Below are 22,705 nucleotides of genomic sequence, written 5' to 3'. Positions count from 1 at the left end.
GTAAAAAAGGAGGAACATAGGGATACAAACTGTCACAGCCTCTTCAAATAATTCCTATTTTACAAGTCACCGTAAGAGTGGCCGTGGGCTCATTCTGTTCTTCTGTTTTAAAATCCAAGCTGAAGACTCCTCCGGGGCTTGATTTTCACAGGTGCGGTATAGCCACAAATTCAGATGACGGTGCTCACCACAGCTGAAAACCAGGTTCTGATAGTCCTTTGATGCTTTGTTTTTATTCTTTTAAGCATGTTTTACTGATCTTATTTTCCTCCAAGCTCGGGAATTAATACCAACATTAAACCATCTCTGATGTGTTTGTAAAATGCAGTGTTTGTGTTTGACACTCAAAAAAGACATGCGTAGGATTGTTCCAGAGGGGTAACCGTGTTAGTCTGTATACAGTAAAAACAACGAGAGTTCGGTGGCACTTTAAAGACTAACAAATCTCAAAAGCTTATGCCTGCAAATATTAAATTTGTTAGTCTTTAAAGTGCCACCGAACTCTCGTTGTTTTTATGCGTAGGATTGTTTATGAAGAGTAGAACATGCCCACAGAGGTTTATTAATGTATCCGAGACAGTCCCTGTGCTGGAGAACTTCCAGTGTAAGGTCTGATCCTGCAAACACATGATTAACTTTACTACCATGACTAGTTCCTGGGGTTAAAGTTAAGTTAAGCATGTTACCAGCTTGTTTAGGAGATGTTTGGGTTTAGGGACTTTTTGGGCCCATCCTGCCGCTCTTACATGGGAACAAGGGACTTTTTCTTTTATTTTCTAAACTTGCATAATGAGGTTTGAATTTTGAAACTGGTCATTAGAACGCAGGAAATTGGTTTCTTCCACAACTCTAGCTCAACCTCACTGCACAGGCTGCATGTGTTTCAATAACATCAGCAATGACGTCTTGAGATAACTTGTGGAGTTAGCAATAAAGTAAGCAACTTTGGATTTGATTGTTCTCTCTCTCAGGCTGGTGTAAATCAGGCATCACGGAAGTCATGGGATTTGCTGAGTAAACATATCAAACTGAGAAACTGGAGTCAGGTAATCGGAATCAAAGTGAGATCGCAATCGGAATTTTTGGAATTTCCCGACTTCATTTCTAACCAGTAAGTCAGCCTTTACATCATACAAACGCTTTTAAATTCATGTTCCTTTCGTTGTCGCTAATTTTTTGAAGGCAATGAACAGAGAACTGGAGCAGACTTTTAACTCAGGCCTCAATCCCGCAGTTCCTTAAGCGCATCAGTAGGTTTACCGAAAGGAGCAGTTTCACTGAACTTGGGTAAAGTTACTTATATCCCCATGGCACATGCAAAACCTTAGCCTCGCCCAGTCAGGGGCATTACTCAGTGAAATTACACATATGCATGCCTGTTTGCAAGATCCCTGCCCCCTCCTTGTCCAGGTGGGTGCCTCCGGCAGGACCCAAGCTTAATTTTTTCAGGGCCAGTACCAACTTGAAACACGGGGCCCCGCCCACACACCTACCAGCGGGGGCTGCAGCCTGAGCTGGCCCCCCCAGTGCCGGTAAAGTCTACCTTCCCCCCGGTGGGGGCCCTGCCTCCAGCTAAAGCGGTTTGGAGGGGGGGCGGCGGACAGGCAGGGCACTAATCACACCACAGCAGCGGGTCGGAAGGGGCCGGCTCCTCCCACGCCCGGCTCTGGGATCCCGCCTCCCTCCTCTGCGTCGCTGGGTGCAGAAGTTCTTGTTACTCCCGCCGAGCCGGCTAGCGAGCCGAGCCGAGCCGTGCCGTGCGTCCTGCGCTGCGCTCTCCCGGACCGCGGCGGGGACCCAGCCGCCCGGACTGAGAGCCGCGGGCTAGGAGCGGGACAGCCCTGCCCTGGGCAGGCAGGGTGCAGGGGGTGCTAGCCCCCTCCTCGCCGGCGGGATGATCCCCGTGTGCGCCAGCCGGCTGCTGCTGCTCTGCCTGCTCGCGGTGAGCCCCCGATCGGCCCCCAGGGAAGCGGGGGGGGGCCGGGGCAGAGACCCCCCCCCCAGACGCCCCTTCTCCTGCGCACCCCGCCTCCCGCGGCTGTCTTGTCTCCAGTCCCGCGGAACGTGCCCGGGCTTGTGCGCTCTCCATCCTGGCTGGGCTGAGCCCTGCAGCGGCGGGAGCTGGGGGGGCGCCTAGACGAGCCCCGGCGGGCGGTGGGGGGGGGGGGGCGGCTCACCTGGCCGGGGGAGGGCGCTCACCTGGGCCACGTCTCAAGCCGGTTTTCCCCCGCTGGGGCTGGCTGTGCGGGGCCTCGGGGCAGGGCTGGTTCAAAACTCTGCCACCTGTGTGCTGCTGGGGGGTGGAGAGCAGGAGCCCTCCCCCAGACATAGCGCTGTCTACACCTGGGGTTAGGGCCCTGTAAGTGTGTGGATTCACACCCCCGAGGGATGCACTTACACCCCCTACGTCTGTAGTGTAGGCCTGGCCTCATACCCCTCCAGTTGGGACCTGGCTGGGTTTTGTTTTGCTTTCTCGCTGGGATACCCAATTCTCTGCCCACCCGGAAGAGACCTTAGGGGCTCCACTGCCTCCCTGCGGTCCCCGGGGACTCTCCCGCCCTTTGGGATTCTGAGCAGAGGCTCCCTGTGCGGATGTTTCGTGCTCGGATTTGGCGGCTGGCAACGGGGCTCCAAGAGCTTGTGAACTCTTGTGTTTTGTGGCCTTTCTTCTCTCCAGCCTGTTGCCAGCTTGCTTAGGAGACGTTTGGGTTTAGGGACGTTTTGGGCTCATCCTGCCGCTCTTCCATGGGAACAAGGGACTTTCTCTCTCATCTTCTAAACTTGCATGATAAGGTTTGAATGTGGGGGCTTGTGGTTCTTCGGCTGTGAACTCCCTCCTACGTTTTGGTAGTGTGGATGGTCTATCGCTTGGAGACTCCTGAAATCTTGCCCACGTGTCGGTCAACAGGAGTCTTGTCACTGGCTTCAATGCGGGCAGGATTTTGCTCGTGACCTGCAATTCTAGACGAGTCTGATGGTGCTGGCAGACAGAGCTTTTTGGCTGTGGGAAGTGGAGTTGCTTTTTAGGCTTTGGCCTTGTCCGTGCTGTAGTTGAAACTGGACTAGCCATGACCGTGTTCAAAGCAGCAGTGTCCTACCTTGTCCCCTTTCACGTTCCTCGCTGCCTTCATTCCTCTGGGTTCTGCCAACGGTGCCCGCCTTCAGAATCCTTATTAGTTGCTTCCCACTCCCTCATCCGTCCCTCCATGCTCTGCCTTTTGTATACACCTGTACCAACCCACCTCTCAGGTTATATCCTTCCTTGGGCAACCTGGTAGATGTGCTATCAGAAATGACTTGACAAAAACAACCCACAAACCACTTCCTAACTGTTTCTGTCAGATGCTGCTTGATGTGTCTCACCTTATGATCATGTCACCGTATTATTGCTGCCCCATAATTGTTGAGTCATGTCTGAACTTAACCTAAATCCAGCTAATTTAATCATGTGACACGATCTCTGGAGCTCAAACTCCATCTCAGAGCTACATTCGTTGGAGCAGCTTCCATGATTAAAGTTACAGAGGGGCTCAAGGGTCTGCAAATCAGTGCATTCAACTGTCAGCACTCTTCGTTTGTTTCTGTGAAGCATCTAAAATGCTTTTGGGTACTTAAAAATGACTTAAGACTGTAATGCTCTGGGGCAAGGTCATGAAGTGTTATGTGAACGTCTAAGTGTCTTACAAAACACAATTTTGAGTTAGTATTGTTTCCCTAACTGGTGTGAACATCCAAACTTTTTTTCAGAACGTTGTAAGCCTGGTGTGGATTCTTGGCTGGTTGCTTTGCTCCTTTAGCTTGGTTTTATGGCTAGCAGGGTTTTATTGGTTGGAGAGGAAAGGAGGGAGGGCGCACTAGAACCAGGTGGGGCACAAACTATGAAAACAGATCTGTTCTGTCTCGTATTGCACAGGGAGCGCTGCTGCAGATACTGTGCTTCTGGGTTAGGCTTAAAATATGGCAAGTTTCTGTCTATGCTACAGAAACATACTGATGTGTGATGTGGGAATCCAAACTAGGTTGAAACAATCTTGTTTCATGTTTTGTTTCAATCCCTGTTTGAGCAGGGCCATAGGAGACGCTTGCTATAACCTGCTTGTTCTAATGCCGCTTCCGTTCTCCTGGACTGTATTAGGAGATATTGGAGGCTGCTATTGGTGAAATTCACTCCTGTGTGGACAGCCAACACCATTTACCCCTAGACCTTGCTGTGGCTATAACTGGCTTGTACGGCACTAAACAGTCTGCGTGATGGACTGGAACTGCCCAGGTCTGTCTTCTGATGGGGGAATTATACTCCTCGTTCTCCAGGCTTGCATTGCCTCTTAAGAACATCTTGGCTGTCTTACGTTTCCTGCTTTCATCTAAAAAGCCTTCCCTGGGCTCTGTGGCACGTGCTCCTTGTGTTTTAGCTTTGTGTGCTCGGTATAGGACTCTTGCTGGCAAATCGGTGCCTGGGATGTCCCAGGTACCATCCCCGAAGACTAAGTCCATTCCCGCTACAGCCATTGGGGTAGAAGTTGGAAAACTGATAGGAGGAAAATGGGGGACACATTGAGCCCCTGCCATCTGACTAGTGCAACAGTAACTTTAAGTGTCTCTGCAGTGGTCTAGATCAAATTGTGGCCCCATTAGCACCTTCCTGCATAATATCCCTGATCATCCCTCCACTAGAGAGTAACCTGTTGACACCTGGGATGACTTATCTCCCAGACAAATCAGGGGAGGGGGTGGAGGGATGGGGATGTGCACCCAGGGCCCAAGCATCATTTTGTCGGGCCCTGTACAAACTTGTAAGACGGGCCCCCTCCTCCACACATACCACAATCCCTCATCCCAGACATACAATCCCATAAGTCATGAACATTTTTTTTCCCTCATGGTAATGGGAGGTTGCAACCTGGGCTGGGCCCCCCAGGGCCCCAGTAAAGTGTACCCTTCCCCCCGCCATGTGGGGGCCCTGTGTGCACCCAGCCCTGGCCAAGAGGAAGAACAGGGACCCTTATACAGAACCTATGGCAGGGAGGAAAGTGGGGAATCATGGTAGGGGGAGGGGACACACAAGCCCTTGGCTGGGAGGAGGGGGGAGAATGGTGGTGTGGGGTGAGAAGGGGACCGGCTCCTGACAGGGGAGGACCATGGAACTGGGGGCACACAGGAACCCCCGGTGAGTGAGTTGCAGAGTCCCTGCATTAGAAGGGGTAGGGAGCGCCTCAGTAACGCCCCCGGCACTAGCTGGTCTGTGCTCGCCTGCTTACATCGATATACCAGCGTGAGGAGGTTCTAGAGACACTTCCCCTCACCCACTCCTGCTTCCTTGCAGGCAGCCACGTGGGAGCTGGTTCCTCTCCAGGGGCGGGGGTTTAGCAGTGGTGGTAGGGTGAACAAACCTGTTTTTTAGGGGATGGCGCTCTTGTAATGCGTGTCCTGTGAGTGAGTATCCAAGGTCCTGTGGCTCAGGAAGCTCTGGCCAGCTTCCATCCGGAGTAACAACTTACCATCCCACTGTCCCACCCCCGTGGTTTCAGTTCGGGAAGGGTCGTTCAATTGCAATTCAGTTGTTCCCTAGCAGCCGCCTCTCATTTCAGAGGTGTAGGATGCAATCCTGTATGTTCCTGGAGTGCTTTGGGGGTCTGTTGGAGAGATGGGCACAGCTAAAATGTCAGTGACATTACGGCAGATGGCTGTGATGTGATGCCTTGAGTTGATGAGTTTGCACTGGAGAAATTGAGGACGAGGCTCATCCTCTGTCGCACTGCTCTGGAGTTAGATTCCTCTGCGTCAAGCTCCGACCCAGTCATACTGTTAACCAGGGGATGGCCGTGGCTCTGGGATGATGGGGCGGGGAAGCCATAATGACGTTGCCACCCCAGGGGTGAATTTCACTACATCCATGCAGCAAAAGATCTGGGTGCTTGAAGAAAACAAACTCTTACCACCCTGGCTTCTGCTGCTTTTTACTGGCAGGCACTTGAAGGACGCTGGTGCCAGAAAGAACAAACGGAAGGGTTTGCTCTCCTGGAATGGGGCAGGCCTAGAGAATGTTGTTTACGGATCTGAGTCACCCTAAGTTCAGGGAGCTGTATTGCATCAAACTCTCTACAGCCAATTTACTAAGTCACATCCTTCCCACTAGTTGGGTGGGTAGGTGTGTGTGTGTGTGTGTGTGTGTGTGTGTGTGTGTTTTGAGGGGGTGGTGGATGTTGGAGTGCAGGGTGTTTGGTTTACACAGGTCGGATCTGTGCAGTTATTTGTCAAGTGTGTTTTTAATTGTTTTGAACCTTTGTTTCCTGCGGGGTTTGTTTCTTCTTTTTTTAAAGCTGCTTCTGGCTCATTCAGGAAACTTTCCTTTATGCTGAAAAGGCCTGTGTCACTTCAGAAAAATGTCTGTGTTATAAAGGGCGGCAGGGAGTGGAAGTTGAGTTGGTGAAGGGATGATGAAGTCCTGTGGAATGCAAAAAGTGCTGCTGGGATTTCCTTCACTGTTCCCTTCATAAATTTAGTGGGGGTGGGGGAACGGTATCTGAGCTGTGCCTCCAGCAGGAAATCTCAGGGGACCTTCTTTGTATGTTCCCCCAGCTCATCCCTTCTTTGGCCTCCCGTTCGAGGATGACCACGTCCTCCTTCACCCCATGCTTGCTTCTGCAGTTGCACCAGCCTGATTTAGAGGCGGTAGAGACACTACATCCCATTGTCTGTTTCTCCATCTCTTGCCCCTTCCTTCCCTCCCTCCCTCTCCCCTGGTAAGGAGTGTGTGTGTGTGGGGTGGTGGTGGAGTTTGTGAATGATTGCCACCTGAAAGCTTCGTTCTGGTGTGAATAGAAGAGGAAACTAATGATGAGGAGCAGATGGGGGTGGGCAAGTGGCAGAGACTGGGGGTTTGCTATGGAAACTGGTACAAGGGCCACCCAGAGGAGACGTATTACAAAAGGCTGAAAGAAGACAAGAGTCCCTGTAACTTCTGGGAGTCTCTTGGATTCCTGGCTTCCCGGTGCAAAAGTGCTTTCCCTGAATTCGTTGGGCCATCTGGCTTGCCCAGGAAGCTTGGGGCTGGAAGTGAAGGAAAAGCCAGATTCCATGTCTGACTTGTGACTTCCAGCAAATAGAGTAACTTCTCCGTGCCTTAGTTTCCCCGAATGTACAGGTGGGGGTGGATAACGATGCCTGCCTCTGTGAAGAGGCTCTGGTGAGAGGTGCAGCAATGTTGTTGTCCTGCAGAGGGAACGGCTGCACTGTTTTGTGTGGCTGGTATTTTTGGCCTAAAATAAATCCAGGGTGTGTCCCCAACAGACTTTAATCTGACCCTGGCAGCCGAGGCGGTGAGGTCTCCTCTCCGTACTGATGTAACATCCGCATGTGAGTGAGTTCTGACTTGCACAGATAAAAACACGTGAGCTGGGCTAGTGAAGCTGCGTTTATGGAATAGGCAATGGCTTTCCTGATCCTCTAGATGAGATAAGGGGAATAACACAAGGTTACCGCCCGATCAAGGCTGTTTATTGAGAGCTCTGTCCTAATCGCAAAGCATGAGGCTGAAGCTTGAGTCACGAGTGGTTTTTTTCTCGTGGTGAAGCTTTTTACCATCTCAGGGCAATGCTGCTTTTCCATGTGCTCGCCTTCCTCCTCCATCAGCCCCACCCCACCACAATTCCTCCCAGACCTTTGTCCGCTTTTATTTTTTCCTTTCCCTTTTGGTTCTCTCCCCGTTCCAGTCACCATGCAGCTGTCCCTCATCCCAACGCTTTCCAGCCTTCCGGTCTTCAGCCGGATGCTGTCCCTTCAGCAAATCAACCGCGCAAATTCTACTGACCCGCTCTGTGTTTTTAAATCTATTTTCAACAGGAAGCCAGGTCAGCCAGTGTCTTGCTGACCCCGGATCCCGAGGGGCCCCAGTTGATACCTGAAGCCTTGAACCGCAGCACGGAGGTCTCTGAGTTCTACGGATACGCAGGTCGTCTTTGCAGAAAATGCCCTGCAGGTATCATGCTCCAGAGCTGCCTTGTCTGCTCCTCCCCCTTCTGCCTGCCTGCTTGTGCTGTCCCTGTTCTGGGGTTAGCCAGGGCACCCTGCTGTCCAGCACTGCCTCTCCCTTCCCTGCAGCCACCCGCTGTCCTGGGCCTTTGCTCTGCAGTCTTGCCCATGCCCGCTCTGTCCCCATCCTGGGAGTACAAGAAGTGACTTTGCTCTCCATCTCTTCCCCTCTCGCCCTTCACCTACCTGTCCTGTAGGGGGCATCACGCTCTCCACCCACTGCCCCTGTTTTAGTCCTATGTGGAGGGGTGAGGTCTGATGATGTAGCTTTGCTTGGTGCATTTGCCACTGGGTCTCTGGGTCTGTGTCCACCCCCTGCCACTCCAGGATAACAGAGCAGTGGGATTGCCAGTGGCCTGTGAGCGGGTAGCAAGCGCTCTTCCATTCCTTCCCTGGTGCTCACTCATCTGAAATAGCAACATAGGATTTACTAGGCTGGGCCACACCAGAGTCCATCCAGTGCAGTGTCCTGTCTCTGACCGGGGCCAGCTTCAGATGCTGCAGAAGGAAGTATAAGAACCCCATGTGAGTTCTGGGATGGCTGCTTCTCTGGCCCCACTTGGTGGTCTGCTCCAGGAATGCCCTCTCGGGTCCCAGACCTCTAGCCATCACCTGTCTGTTGGCAGGAATCCATGTCCCTCTCCCTTCTGACTAGTGTTTAGGCTTGCCGCCCCCTTGCTCTTATCCCAGTAGGCTGAATGTCCAGCCCCTGTGCTTTGGCTTCTCTACAAAGGCTGAGTAGCAGTTGTTATAAACGACACAGCCGCTCGTCTAAAGCAGAGTATGTTTGTTTAAGGACAAAAAGGCTCTCAGAGAATATGAAAATAAGAGAATCTAAATGCTTTTCATCAGTAACACCCTCCCCTCCTGGCCCCCCGGATCAGTCTCCTGGAGATCCTGGCAGGTTCTAAACCTTCCACAGGACAAAATGTCATGTCTATTTATTTGAGTTAAAATGAAGGGTCCTCTGTCTGTTCAAACTGGCTCCTTATATCCCAAACTCCTGCTTTGTCTCCCAGCCTCCTGAAAACAGGTACAACCAGTCACTGCCCTCTTCCCCAGGGGCCTTGGGTGGGTGGCTGGTTATAGGCAGGCTTGGAAGGATTTGATTTTTTTTTTTTTTTTTAAATGTAAATGTTGATTTCACCACATACTTACCAACAACAAACCAAACACACACACCACTGATTGAAATTTACCGATAGGCAAAGTAAGAAAAATGCTGTTTAGGAACTTAGAGTTTTGATTCAAGGATATTTACTTTGTATATTTTGACATGTGGTGTTGACAGTTTGTTTAATAGTCATAAATATTTAACTTTTTGAATCTCAGTATCTGAGATGTTTGTCAGAATTAGAAATCTGTTCTACCAGAGTAATTATGAGTGTTACCATAGCATCTAGGCTGACCAGATAGCAAGGGTGAAAAATTAGGATGCAGAGGAGGGTAATAGGGTCCTGTAGAAGATGAAGCCCCTGATATTGGGACAGTCCTGATGAAACTGGGATATCTGGTAATCCTAGTCTCCTCATAGGACTGGGTATCTACTTAATGCAAAATCTCATAGCAGGTTAACACTCTTCTCCTCCCCTCCCCACCCCCGACACAGTTATTCTAGATTCTGTAGGACCCAGCCAGGCCTGTGTGTGGATATATAAAAACATCTATTGATATGGAGGGCTAGTCAGAGGGCCCAGATAGTCTGGCTCATCTCAGTATAATAATCAGAAAATGTTCCTGCTTGTCTGAGCCAGACCTAAAATGCCTGTTTAATGTTATAACTTATCTGGTGTCTGGAGGCCATTGTGTGTTGATATCTCATTGCATCCCTGCAGGAGGTGGATGTGTGATGATTTGCCTCCAACTTAGTCTCATCTTGGTCTTCAGTAGTTAGACTTTGCCCTGAAGCCGGAGGTTTAATATCCCTTCCAACATTGTTTATAATTATAGGTTATCCTAATTCATTTATTAGGATATCCATGTAAATCCCTTTTTGAACCTTGCTAAATTCTCAACTTCCTGTGGCAGAGAGTTCCACAGTCTAATTACACACTCTGGGAAGTGTTTCCTCTTATCAGTTTTGAGTTTGCCACCTGTTGATTTTAGTGAATACAGCTCTAGCCTTTTGTTCAGGGAAACGTCACCTGTGTACTCTTTGTCGTGTGTGTGTCTCTCTCTTTCTCTTCACATATCTCCTTTCCCCCTTCCTGCAGGTTTCCATGTTCTAGATCCTTGTGTTACCTCGAACACTAGTGGGAATTGCTCTCCGTGTAAAGAAGGAGCTGAATTCACAGAGTATCCCAATGCACTTACCAAGTGCCTGACTTGTCGTGTCTGCAGAAAAGGTACTGAGGAGAAATCGAGGCTGGGGTCTTCCACTCTTCCAGGGGGCAGTCGTTCACTGTGCTTGGTTCACCATGCTAGTTTGAGTCAAACTGTGGAGGGATTGTTAGCCTGGGGGGGCAGGGACAGGTGGAGGGTTGCCTGGTTCTGTCTGTACAATGCCTACCACGATAGCCCCAGGCATTGACCAGGAGGCTGTTTGCTGCACCTGCATTACAGGTAAGTGGTTTACTTTGTAGTAATTGATCCTGGCTGAGAGCATCTTGCATTAGAGAGGCTAAAGTTACTGAGTGATGGATGCATGAGGCCCATACACAGTGCCTGCTGCTGGTCTGTTCTAGCAAGATGGGTGTGTGACCCGTCCGTGCCCAGGGTAGCCACCTGAAAATGCCAAGGTCAGGGCAGGCTGTAAACGGAGAGTAGATTCTCCCAGCACTGGTGGGAGACACTGAAGTCAGACTTCCCAACCAGCCACAAACAGTGCTTCTGATTCCCCACACTGGTTATCAAGAAGCCAAAATACAAATATACACAGCCCCCTTTACTGCATTTCAGTCTCTGGCTCCCAATCGGGCACTAGGTCCAGTAAAGAGAGCAGTTATTTAAACTCTAGGCTCTTTACCAAAAAGGTTTCTCTTGACCCCAAAGGGTCAGCCACAGTACCGGATCAATATAAGTTTGGATCTTACCCAAAATACCACGCTGCCAGCCAATCCTTTAGTAACTAAAACTAAAGGTTTATTATAAAAAGAAAGAAACAAGCTATAAGAAAAGTGTTAAAGGACTAAAGCAATCAGACACATACAATTGATTTGAAAGTCCATATATATCAGGTTTCTAATAGAATTGTGGAGTTTGCAGGCTTGTATAGTCCCTCTGGTGTACATCCAGTACCTGGATGGGTCTCAGTCCTCTGTTTCACAGCTTCAGGTCATTTGTAGATGAGTTGACCCAGAGGTAGGCTGAAGACAGAAGACAAAATGGATGGGGTGCAGCTGCCTTCTATGTCCTTTAGCCTTTGCCATGCTGCTTGTGGAAATTTACAGGAATAAGATGGAATCCAGGGTCACATGAGTGACTGGTGACTCATCAGGTGTATCCCTGGCTTCTCCCCCTGAGCCCATTGTACCTGTGAATTTCTTTAATGGGCCATTAAACAGGCTAGTGCTGCAGACATCCTGTCTGGGGTGTTGCCCAGAAACATAGTACAATATGAAATACAGATATATCAAACATATCCATAACTTCCATTACACATATAACACACGAACATAAACATCATCATCTTACTTAGCACATTATAGCCTTTCTAACAGTACCTGGTATGGCATATCTCACATGAATTATTATGATTTTGACATATTGATGTTAAATAGTATAATAAATTCCCCCCTCCTCCCCCCCCCCCCAAATCCAGCCAGCATCACAAACTTACTAGAGGTTGGTTTAAGGATATCTCCTTTTTATGTTTTGACATGGGATGTTGACATTTTGTGTGTTTACCTGTTACAAAACTTGAACTTTCTGAAGTTCAGCATCTGTCATTTAATTGCCTGACCCCTCCATAATTTCCCACCGCTGTAATAATTTAAACAGGAAAAAAATGTTTCAATCAACACTGTCAAAATTACATTTAAAAAAAGACACCTGAATTCTGCCCACCTTGTTTACAAGTGTGAGAGCAACACTCAGCTCTTGAGTGAGTGGACGCAATCAACCAGCGCCTCTGACAGAGTGGGTGAGGGAGGAGACTTTGGCCAAGGACTCTGGGTAAATTGCTATGCTGAGGGAAAAGTGACTCAGGATCTTTTCTATGCAGAGCAGGCAGGGTCTCTAGCTCCATCAAGAAGGAACTGAGTCCCTCAGTCCCAACAGAGGTAACAGCCTTACCTTGTCAGACCCCTTAGTGCAAGAAAAGCCCTTCTTGCTCATTCCACCAGTGATGCTAGCTAGCCGTGTTGGACGCTCTCCCCTGGCAAGGAGGGCTTGCCTGAGGCAGCAGCTGCTCTAACTGAGTTGTCTTTCCTGTGGTCTCCAGATGAGGTGCAGCTGCGTCCATGCAGCAGCATCAAGAACACGCAGTGTGCTTGCAAGAATGGTACCTTCTGCTCTCCAGACCACCCGTGTGAAATATGCCAGAGGTGCAGAGCCAGGTCAGAGCTGCTACCGTGCTGGGTCGGGGAGGAAGCAGGGGAAGTGCCCGTCCCAGGCTGGGGGAAGAGGGTGGGTTTCCCATGCTGAAGCAGAAGCACTGTGTGATCCTGCTCGGTCGGCTTGCCTTTAGCTCAGTTGTCGGGGAGGCTGTGGCTTCCCTCTTCCCTGGCTGGCCGGCCGGCCGGCCTCGCTAGTTCTGATTTTGTTCTCCTCTGTTTCCCAGGTGTCCCGAAGGAGTTATGCAGATCAGTGCCTGCACACCACAAAGTGACATCCAGTGTTTGTCTCCCACAGGCCTCCCTCCTGCGGCAGGTAAGTGCGGAGGGTGATTGGGGAGTGGGTGTTAAGGGGAAGATGCCTGCGGAAGCAGCGGGTGTTCCTCTTAACCTTGTGCTGTCCTTGAAGGCTAAAGGTGGGCGTTCAGGCTCCCTGGGCCTGCCTCTTTTCACGCACCTGCTGTGAATAAGAAGTGACCTCACTGGAATTGTTAGATATGGGGAGACTCTGGCTATCTTTCACGAGTGCTTTCTCAGTCCCCATTTCTTCTCCTTTAGGGGGCGTTACGGGCCTGTTGGCAGTCTGGATTATACTGCTGCTCGTCATAGTGGGCCTGATTGGGTTTTTCCTCTGGTGGTACTGTCGCAACTCATCTTCTGGAGGTAAGAGTTGCTCACAGGCAGACGTTCAGAGGCCTGAGGCTGTAAGACACTGGGAGGGTGGTATGCTGAATCCAGGAGGAGAAAAGAGACTCGGTGCAAAGTCTTAAAAACCCATCAGTGTTTTGGGGGGCCTGTATCTTGGGAGACCACAGGCCAAATGATCACAAATTCTGCCCCTTCCCCTCTGCTGGCATGTCCGTTTTCGGGACTGTCTGGTGTATGGATTGTAAAGCACTTAAAAGCGGGAGGGAGAGAGGGGGAGAATCAACTTCAAACAGAAATGGGTTTTCAACCTTAACTATGGTGTGGCCCAGACCCTAACCTTGCCCTTCGCTCCCGCACTGGGTCTTTATGACATGCCCCAGGTAGCAAAGTAAGGAAAGGCACCCGGGAGTCTTGACTTTTAATGCCACGCTCGAAGTACTCCTCAACACTGGGCCAAATCCTCTGCTGCTGCAAATGGGCACAGCTCCGTTGACTTCAGGGACACCCACAGAGGGTTCAATGCCCCATAGCCTCATCCCAGCCAGGACATCCATATCCACTTGGGAATGTCTGGATCAGCTGGTCAAGCTCTCGTCGAAGTAAACTGGCTCGCTTTAGTGCAGTGGTTCTCCGCCCGCGTGTGGCCCAGTCAGCACACAGCTGCAGTCCGTGTGACATCCTCAGGGCTATACAGGTAGCATATCTACTGTGCGGCTGCGGCCCACGCAACACACACCATGGTTAATGGGTCGAGAGCCGCTGCCCTAGTGTGATGGGGAGGATGGTTTTGCCTGTTGGGTGGCTGGTGGCTGGATTGCAGCAGCAGAGACTTCAGATGGCTTGACTGAGTGGTGGGAATGACTCGGTCCGCGCCTGGCTGCAAGTCTCTGCCCTTTTTCTCCTCCTCCTGCACTCGGAGCCTGCACCAGGAAAGACAGGAGGCTCGGGAGGAAGTGGTGAAAGCTGCTAATAGGCGCCTCTTTCTTTTCCAGGTGACCACAGAAAGAAGTCACCCAGCTTCAAGGTGAGAGTCACTTTGGTCTGCTGTGCGGGCTGGGGAGCGTGGGCTTAATCTCTCACTCACACTCACGAGTCAGCCACTCTGTGCCTGTCGCTGTCACCCACACTCCCTACCTACTGGGCTTTCCGAGGTCTGCCTGTAACCTGAAAGCGTGAGCGGCCCAACCTGGCCTGCTTTGTTCATGGCCACGCGCTCTGTGAAGCTCCGAGTAGAGAAGCTGCTACCACCGGGCTTCCAGGAGCGTGGGGTGGCGACTCCTTTTCTTCCACTGTCCGCTTCTGGCCCAGGGCCCCTCCCTTTCTACCCCACCTGCTGGGGTGGGGACTGGGCAAATGCAGGGACTCAGACTCGAGGCACTCTCTGGCCATGGACTTGTCTTTTCCCCTTCCTCTTGGCCTCTGTTAGGTAGCTGACAGCTGCACAGACGCTAATATCTTGTTCTCAGGGTGGTGGTGAAGCAACATCCCCCCTTCCCTCCGCCGTCCCTGGAACCTGCCGTCACCGTCTCAATTCCTTTTGCATGCCCACCATTGCGAGTGGACGCCTGTCCCGCAACACTCTTGTTCTTGTATCTTTAGTGGAGATGTGGCGATGAGACGCTTAGGGTGAGGTTAGGCAGGGGGTGGGCGGGAAGAGGGGAGTGTGAGGCCTGGGGTGTGGATCTGACCGTACTGAACTCCTGCAAGTGGGTCTCCTGAGAATTTGGCTGCCCACAGATGGGAAAGCAGCTTCCAGCTGTAAATTGGTCACAGGTGAATGCTCTGGTTTAGTCTCTGAGTGGGGTTTAGATCCTACCCGCCCCAGCAGATATGGACCCCCTGTCTGGATTAGAGAGTCTAGCATTGGCCAATCTTTCCTATTTAGGCCTGGGACCACATTCCAACCCTCCACCAGACTTGGGTGCCCAAAGCCAGGATTTTGGGGGGCCAGGGGCTCCATCTCTGGTAGCTCCTAAAATCTACTTCTTCCGAAGTAACCCTTCAATAGGCCTCTCTCTAGTCCTAATCCTTGAGAATTTGATCCCTCTAGACTTGGTACTGTTTGGCTTTAAAGGATTTTGGCTCTTTTTTTGTTTTGTTTTTTCTTAATGAAGGCTCGTTTCCTGTCTCCACTGAGGAACTGCACTCGAGGGAGGCTGGGAACTCAGGACAACATGCGGAATGAGCAGTTAGATCAGGAATCCCAGCGTGAGTTGCTGGCTGCGTCAGACTCCAAAAAAGCAGCAAGGAAGGCTAGCGGATGTCAGCTTGTGGCACCGCCTACAGCAGTCAGCGCCCCAGAGCACCAGGTAATTAACTGATGCGCCCTTGCTACATGTGCTAGATCTGAGACTTAATCAGGTAGAGCTCAGCTCTGTCTCTGCCACTGTGGGGAGAAGGTGTCTGCGGCCAGAGTGAGTCTACGGATCAAGTGACTTCAGTCTCCAAGCCCCCTGTCCCTGTCCCTGGGGGACTGGCAGTTCTACTGCTCCGGGTCAGGGAAGGGGGTGATGAGGTGTAGCAATGCAGAATCTCCCAGCCAGGCGTCAATCTCCTGGGTATGGCCTTGGTCTCCAATGGCGTATGGAAGAAGTGAAGAACTGCAGGGTCTGCTGCCGTCAGCACTTAATGATCTCCAGTCCGAGGGTTGTGCAGAAGGCTTATAACCCTGCGGTGCCGAACGCTCTGCTTGCTGCAAGATACTCCGGGCCTGTCAGCAGGGTAATGGCACAAGGAATGGAGGAAAAGCGCCCCACATTGGCAGGGACGTGCTGGGACCCCTAAACAGGTTCAGATGATCCTTGATCGACTGATGAGCTTCGCAGAGAGGGCAAGCCACTCGGCATAAAATCCCCTGCATGTCTCTGCATCATCAAGGGGAGAAGAGGAAGTTCTCCCTTTTTTGCTGGTGCTTAATAGTAGCTGGTAATGTGATGCACCCGGATGTTACAGGTCGCCAGGGGCTTCGGTTCTGAGAATCCAGCACAGTAGACTCATAGACTGTAAGGTCAGAAGGGACCAATGTGATCACCTAGTCTGACCTCGTGCACGCTGCAGGCCACAGAACCTCAGCCACCCACTCCTGTAATAAACCTCTTGCCTATGACTGTCATTGAAGTCCTCAAATCATGGCTTAAAGGCTCTAAGGTACAGAGAATCCACCAGCCAGTGAGCCATGCCCCGTGCTACAGAGGAAGGCAAATAGTCATGAGGTGAAGGAGATCCTGGAAATCAATCACAGCTGTGCCCAGACAGATATGCTCAGACTCCACCCCTGTAGGGATCTTTCCATGCATCAGCTTGTTGCCCAGGGTAACAGATGTGTTGTCATCTTCTCAGATGTTGCAGACAAATCCAGCACCTGAAATGGAGGGCAGAAGGAGAAAACTGGTTCCGGTGAGAGGGAAGGACCCAACTGAGAGTAAGTGTTTGGTGTGGTCTGTTCCAGTGCTTTGGGCCTGGTGGGATGTGTTGCAGGCCCACAGCGTGTCTTCTGAGTGCCCCTTCCTCTCCCCCAGCTAAAAACAGGGCTGGTCAAAACACCTCAAACAACTTCTGTGCTCAAGTTTTTCCCTCCCCCCACAGAATTTTTGGCTGAAATGAACCTAAGCAAACATTCATTTGGGTTTAGGTTTGATTTCACCCCCATCTTTCCACAGAGGGCTGGAAGGAGAATAGAAATGAGAACTTGGAAACTTTTGGGTCAGAAAAATGTTGAAGGAAACAAATCGTCTATGAACTTTCACTCCATATAAGAAGCCATTTCTTGGATGAGACTGACACACTCTCCACTAGATCTGGATAAAAGTCCCCTCTGCCTGGTAGACGAAGGATCCCTTGAGGAGAAAGGGAACCTTAGTAGGAATCCTCCTCCCCGTCGTAGTCCTATAGCTGACAGTCCTATAGCTTGGGGCTAACTACCTGAGGTCCAAAATCCATGTTCCAGTGCTATTCACCACCCCTGTTACAGTTACACATGGAGAATAGGCTGTAGGGGGGTAAGGAGAATGACTGACTGGCAATTTGCAGTCTCTTTGAGGCAAATAACTTAACTTTAAAAGGGATAGGGTTAGCACTTTACAGGGATAATAGCAACAAAAGTGAATCATCCCCATGCTTCAGGGCATGATCAGATTACTTGGGGGAGCGGGGTCAGGAAGTCTCCCATAGGCTATTGCACGATGAATACGGGTGGGGTTACCTCCAGTTTCCGATGGGGGAGATATAGGAGTAGCTGGCCTAGTATGGCATGGTGGGCTATGGAAGTTACCAGAACAGATAGCTGGACTGGTAGGGACACTGGAAATGCCTTGTGCTCTATCTACCCTGTTCTCATGGGGCACTTGTGTTTTGGCTCTCCCCCAGCTTTGCGGTACTCCTTTGACATCTTCTCTCAGGAAGTGCCCTGCAAGGACTGGCGAAGGTTCGTGAGAGCCCTCCTCCTCTCTGAAAATGAAATTGAGAATGCCGAGAGGAGCGACAAGTACTCGCAGGAGCAGCATTACCAGATGTTGATCGCCTGGCAGAACAAAGCAGGGATAGGGGCCTCTATCAACCAGCTACTGGAGACCCTGGACAAGATTGATCTCAGGGGTGTCGCAGATATTATCTGCTCCAAGCTTAATGGCCTTTATGAGGAAGAAGCATTAAACTGAGGAACAGGGTGGGATTGCCTTGCTTCTCCTTTCAAGCCAGAATCACAAATGCCTCTGAAATAATTGATGCCACCTGCCCAAAGATCGCCTTGGGTGTTTCCTGATTAAGAAATCCTTGGTAGATACCAGCTAATCTGGTCTGGGTGAGTCGGCTGTCCTTTTTCTGTTCTAGAGACCAGTGAGCCTTGCAAGCCACCTAGGAAGAGTCAGATGTAAACCACAGGTTCTTCCTCTGGATGGCAGAATCAAAGTGACTGTGAGACAACTGGATGAAAGACTCCAGCCTGGAATTTCTGTGTAACACTCTGTTGCAATGACTCTGCTAATATGTTCTTCTGGGGGACCAGTGGCATCTTCCCCTGGTGGGTACTGGCGCTGCCTGGCTATCTCCAGCTGAAGGGATGTGGCTATTGACTGCTGGAGGGAACCAAGACTGTAAAAGCTGGAATACTGGTCATTCAGGGCCCCCTCTGACTGAAGATCTGACTAAATGTTAACCCTCCTGCTGCTGCTGGATGCTTACTCTTCTAGAAAACTTGACAAGCCTCAGCCAGCTGGCCAGAGCCTCTACCTCCATCCAGATGGGCGGGCAGGCAGGCCTTAATTAGCTCTTGGGTCATTTTGTTACCGGCTGTAGATACCAGCTGTAGATAGCTGTTTGTTTTGCTGTAGGGATAGACAGTCTCATTCCTGAAGACTGTACTGGAGTAAGGGGCAAATAACTACCCTGCTGGTATTGAAACTGTGATCCACGAGGTTTGGTTATCTTTTAGAAGATGCCAAATCCCAGCAGAGAGGAATGATGGCTCAGAGGGTTCGGGTACTACTTGGGACTCAGGAGATCCGAGTCCGCATCCCTTGATGTGCCACAGACATCATGTGGGACCTTGGGCAAGTCACTGCGTCTCTCTGTGCCTGTTCCCCTTCTGAACTGCCCTACCTCACCAGGGGTTGTGAAGTTTAAACACGATGGGTCCCCCTCCTATCAGATGGACAGGGAGACACTGTCCGGACACCAGTCCAGTATTTTCGTACGTAGTTCAGGCACAGTTTTATTGGCTGTGGAATTACATGCAGTTACTGAGCTAGCTGAACCTGCTGCTGTGCAGACGAAGACTAATCTGCAAGGGGCAACCCTCCAGCCCTCTTATGAGGCTGGCACCTGCAGGCCGGTCTCTGCTCTCTGGCATGCAGGTTAGACAGCAGTCACTTCCTTACCTCCAGCATCTCATTGAAAATATGGAGGCTACTCATGCTTGAAAGTTAACTTTTTAAAATCCTCCCTGACAATCCCTCCGTGTGGTTTTAAAGCTGTGCTTAAAACAAGAAGCAAGAGTAGATGACGTATTTATGTATTTATTAGGAATTTTTAAATGTAAATATTAACTTAAAAGGTAATATAAAAATAGGACATTTTCCTCTTTTTCCTGTGTGTGGCAGTTGTTTGTACAGAGCTCTGGCCCAGCCAGTTTTTTTAAAGTATTTCCATTTTTATACATGACTTGCATGAAGGAAGAATAAACTTTTGTTTTTATATGCTACCATGTCTCATGTCTTCTCCCACCCCCGTCTCCAGCCACAATGTTGACTCAGTGGGTTGATTTGGGTTGCAAGGGAGACCAAGCTGGTGTGTAGCTTGAGTGAAGTCACACCTGTTTACACCATCTGGCCCACACAGTTCAGTGTGGCTTCTTGCTGTGATCCTCCCACACTGGTTTTCTCCTTGATAGCAGCAACCACAGCACAGCAAACTCTCTTGCTCGCTGGGTATTTACGTTGCTCTACTAAGGAATGAGATTCATGTGCAAATAACTCCTCCTCCACCTCCTAAATCTCCAGACCAGTCACACTTACTAACATTTGACACCCCTTTGGCACAGATGTAAATTACATCAGGTGCAGAGCAATGGAGAATCAGTCCTTCAGTGGCACCTGCCCCAAACCCACTTTTTGTTTTGTGTCAAAAACCAATGTTTGCCTGGTGGAAGCAAAGTCACCCGCCCTAATTCAGCTGTAAGCAGCTGGGCAGGGAGCCTCCTTGATCGGTTTGTGTAGCATCAAACCCAGCACATCACTGCATCTTTACAAACCACGGCTGCAGAGAAACTGACCCTGCACCCTGGCAAGCTTGATCCAGATCTGGCTTCCAAGGAAAGGTTGGCATAGCTCTCTCGAACGAGACTCAACCAGAGGGGGAGCTCTGGGTCCGGTATCCCACCTGATTTCACCATCATTGCAGGAAGAGACGTGGGCTCCCCACAATAGCATGCTTTTGGGCTCAGGCTTGAATTTTTCTTCCTGTGCAGAGAGCACTCTCTGAGGCAGCTGCTGAAGTGGGGCTAATGGATGGAAGGTGAAAGCAGATCTGGCCCTTTGATGTGCACAAGGTGAGAGGCCCAGCAAAGGAATAACTTGCATCCTCCCTTCTGTCTGGTACAGAGATGGAGTGCGCTGCCCAAGCACATTAAGAACACTCTTCCTGCCCTCAGAGCATCCGGACTCCATTCTAGCTGGCACCAGCAACGTTCCCACGAATGACCTGATCCAGCAACTGGGCAAACCAAGGGACCGGCTCCCACTGAATTCAGGGGTGCTGGATCAGACCCAAATTCCTGACTACCTGCCACGGCCCTTGTCGGCTATTGCTCAGGGGTGTAGCCCAGCCTGGGGGCGGAGGACGTGACCCATGGCAGCGGAATGGGCCCTATGCGCCAGCCACGCAGGAGCGTAAAATGCACAGTTCTGCAACCATCCCTGCTCTCTGGTGGGGAGCAAGGGAACCCACGCGTGCATCCTCCCAGGGTGCAGTGTGGGACAGCTCTTCCAGTAGGATGGGGCCGGAACAGGTCTCCTGCATCCTTCTTTTTGAAAGAGGTGAGCCTTGCCGAAGTGCACCCGTTCTCTCCCTTCGCCTTGTTCACCTGCCTACAGGACTTGGGGCACCACGCTCAATGGGAGAGGGAACCAGACTAGTCTGGCTTGGATTCAGCACGTGGCTGAGGGCAAATCACTGCCCTGCTCTGTGCCTCAGCCCGTTTCCCCATCTCTAAAAGAGGCTCTTTCAGACACCGCGGGCTCTATAGCTAGACCGTGCTAAGTAGCACTGGGGAGGCCTCTAGGGATACGCTGACTTGCTTCAATGGGAACTTTGCCTGTGTAAGATTGAGCAACAGCTTTGCTGTCGAACCATTTCATGCGAGTGGCAGAGCGCAGCTGCCTTTCCTTAAACGATCTCCAGTCCGGCCATGGCTTTGTCCGGTGTGGGGCTGTCTTGGGCAGGGCGGAGGGCCACAGCAGCGACAGGCAGTCCCTGCCTTCCCAAACAGGACTGGCTTCCTTCCAAGCAGACAGGCACCATGTTGGTCTTTAAAATACCATTTATTACAACGGAGCCTTCGAGCTAAAATCCCAGCCAATGGGTGTTGGGAGGGTGGGTGTGTATGTGTGGGTGTGTGTGTATGTGTGGTGGGGGGGAGGAGGAGGGGTGTCTTTTAAAAAAGAAGTCAGCCTGGGCTCCCACATTGATGCAGAAGCAGCCTGGCCCAAAAGGTGCCCCTGGGTACGTAGCTACTCAGCTCAGCCCTCCCACCTGCCCCCTGCCCTCTAGCTCTCCACCTGGCCCTGGCTAAACCTGCAGCCTCTGCACAGAATCACAGCAGACCCCCATCTGGGATTGTTGAAAGCAACATCCTCCTAGCCTCCCGGGAGAGCTGGCCACACAAGTCGGACCGGGAGGCCGGTGGGGTTCTCAGTCACTAGAGGAACCGGCTGCTCCGTGAATGTAATCGCCAACTGCAGCAAAGTGAGACTTGATTCCTCAGCTGAACCTGCTTGGTGTCCGGGTAGTTTTTCCGGAAGGGTGTCCAGGCCCAGGAGATGCACCCTGCCTAAGCACATGTTCCAGAGGCCAGAGCCGGGCCAGTCAGTGCAAAGAGAAACCCTCCCGGTAAGACACGCCCCAGCGGAAATCTCAGGGCATGTTCCTGCAGTGGTTTGAAATGTGGAGAGGAGTGAGTCACCATCAGACATCACAAGACACAGCCTCCAGTTAAAAAATAAAAGCAGAACCAGAAGGAACTTCATTTTCCTGCTTGTAGAATGTTGTTGTTGTTTTAAAAACGCTCCCGCGCTGGTAAATGGGAGGTTCTCCTGCTGAGTCTCTGCAAAGCCTTCAGCCTGCCAGCAACCCCCCACGGGGGGCCCCGCTCACCAGCCATCCTGCACCTTGTCTCCAGCCAGAGCAGCTACAGCAGGGACCAGGACCCTGGCGAACACGCAAGGGGCTCCAGGGACTGAAGGGCCTGACCCCCCCTGTACGGCATTCGTCCGCCTACCGACGACTCTTTTCTCGCATGCTCCACCATGGGGCTTAGCGGGCGGTGTCTACTCCAAGCCTGGCGGACCAGACGCTGGTACAGGACGGTCGGCTGCAGCCTTCCCGCAGGGCCGCCGGAGCAAGGGCGAGGGGAGTGTCAAACCACGGCCGAGGAGGAGGACGACGAAGAGGAAGAGGAGGAGGCTGTGGCTGCTGCTGACGACGGGGAGGCCGAAGGGGAGGAGGAGGAGTGCCAGAAGAGCCACCGCCTCTTAGGCTGCCGTTTCTGGTGGAGGTAGTCTTCTTTCTCCCGCTCCTTCCTGGCCCGCTGGTAGTGATCCTCTTCCTTCAGGTACCAGACCGGGGGCCAGCGGTGCTTCTCAAAGTACTCCTGGTTCTCTGAAGCGGGGAAGGCAGCACAGGGGCACGTTAACAACAAAACCAGAGGAGCTGGCAGCCCACCAAGCGCCCAGAGCATGGAGCTCGCTCACTGCCCCTTCCTAGGGTGCAGGGCGATGCTCTCCCGGCCACCCCTCCCTGGCCTCTCCCCACCGTCCCTCCCC

The 22,705-nt window shown here is 51.4% G+C and overlaps 2 protein-coding genes across 4 annotated transcripts in view; one reads left to right on the top strand and one right to left on the bottom strand.

Annotated features, from left to right (window-relative positions):
- Positions 1-1,689: 1,689 nt before the first annotated feature.
- Positions 1,690-19,368, top strand: LOC137150037 (tumor necrosis factor receptor superfamily member 10A-like). The gene is made up of 10 exons (XM_067543694.1): positions 1,690-1,942; positions 7,843-7,978; positions 10,245-10,376; positions 12,413-12,527; positions 12,752-12,840; positions 13,083-13,187; positions 14,165-14,196; positions 15,287-15,481; positions 16,512-16,593; positions 17,538-19,368. The coding sequence occupies exons 1-10, from the start codon at positions 1,895-1,897 to the stop codon at positions 17,825-17,827; spliced, it is 1,224 nt and encodes a 407-aa protein (XP_067399795.1). The 5' UTR covers positions 1,690-1,894; the 3' UTR covers positions 17,828-19,368.
- The window catches only part of RHOBTB2 (Rho related BTB domain containing 2), a 30,187-nt gene continuing 26,651 nt past the window's right edge, over positions 19,170-22,705 (bottom strand). For all 3 annotated transcript variants that reach the window (XM_067543691.1, XM_067543692.1, XM_067543693.1), the window contains one exon: positions 19,170-22,541. In XM_067543691.1, the coding sequence (XP_067399792.1) occupies positions 22,300-22,541 (242 nt within the window). In that variant the 3' untranslated portion in view covers positions 19,170-22,299. The remainder of the gene's footprint in view (positions 22,542-22,705) is intronic.

The sequence above is a fragment of the Emydura macquarii genome, unplaced genomic scaffold (genome assembly GCF_026122565.2).
Source record: "Emydura macquarii macquarii isolate MOO-44397 ecotype Brisbane River unplaced genomic scaffold, CSIRO-AGI_Emac_v2 contig_967, whole genome shotgun sequence".
Taxonomy (NCBI): domain Eukaryota; kingdom Metazoa; phylum Chordata; order Testudines; family Chelidae; genus Emydura; species Emydura macquarii.
Note: the sequence above shows the minus strand (reverse complement) of the source record. Positions and strands in the feature narration are given on the sequence as shown.

Bases quoted from the DNA above. Each gene is read 5' to 3' on its own strand.
- LOC137150037 (XM_067543694.1), top strand. From the start codon at position 1,895: ATGATCCCCGTGTGCGCCAGCCGGCTGCTGCTGCTCTGCCTGCTCGCG. The intron at 12,841-13,082 runs GTAAGTGCGGAG...CTTCTCCTTTAG, and splicing joins AGGCCTCCCTCCTGCGGCAG to GGGGCGTTACGGGCCTGTTG. The intron at 13,188-14,164 runs GTAAGAGTTGCT...TTTCTTTTCCAG, and splicing joins TCGCAACTCATCTTCTGGAG to GTGACCACAGAAAGAAGTCA.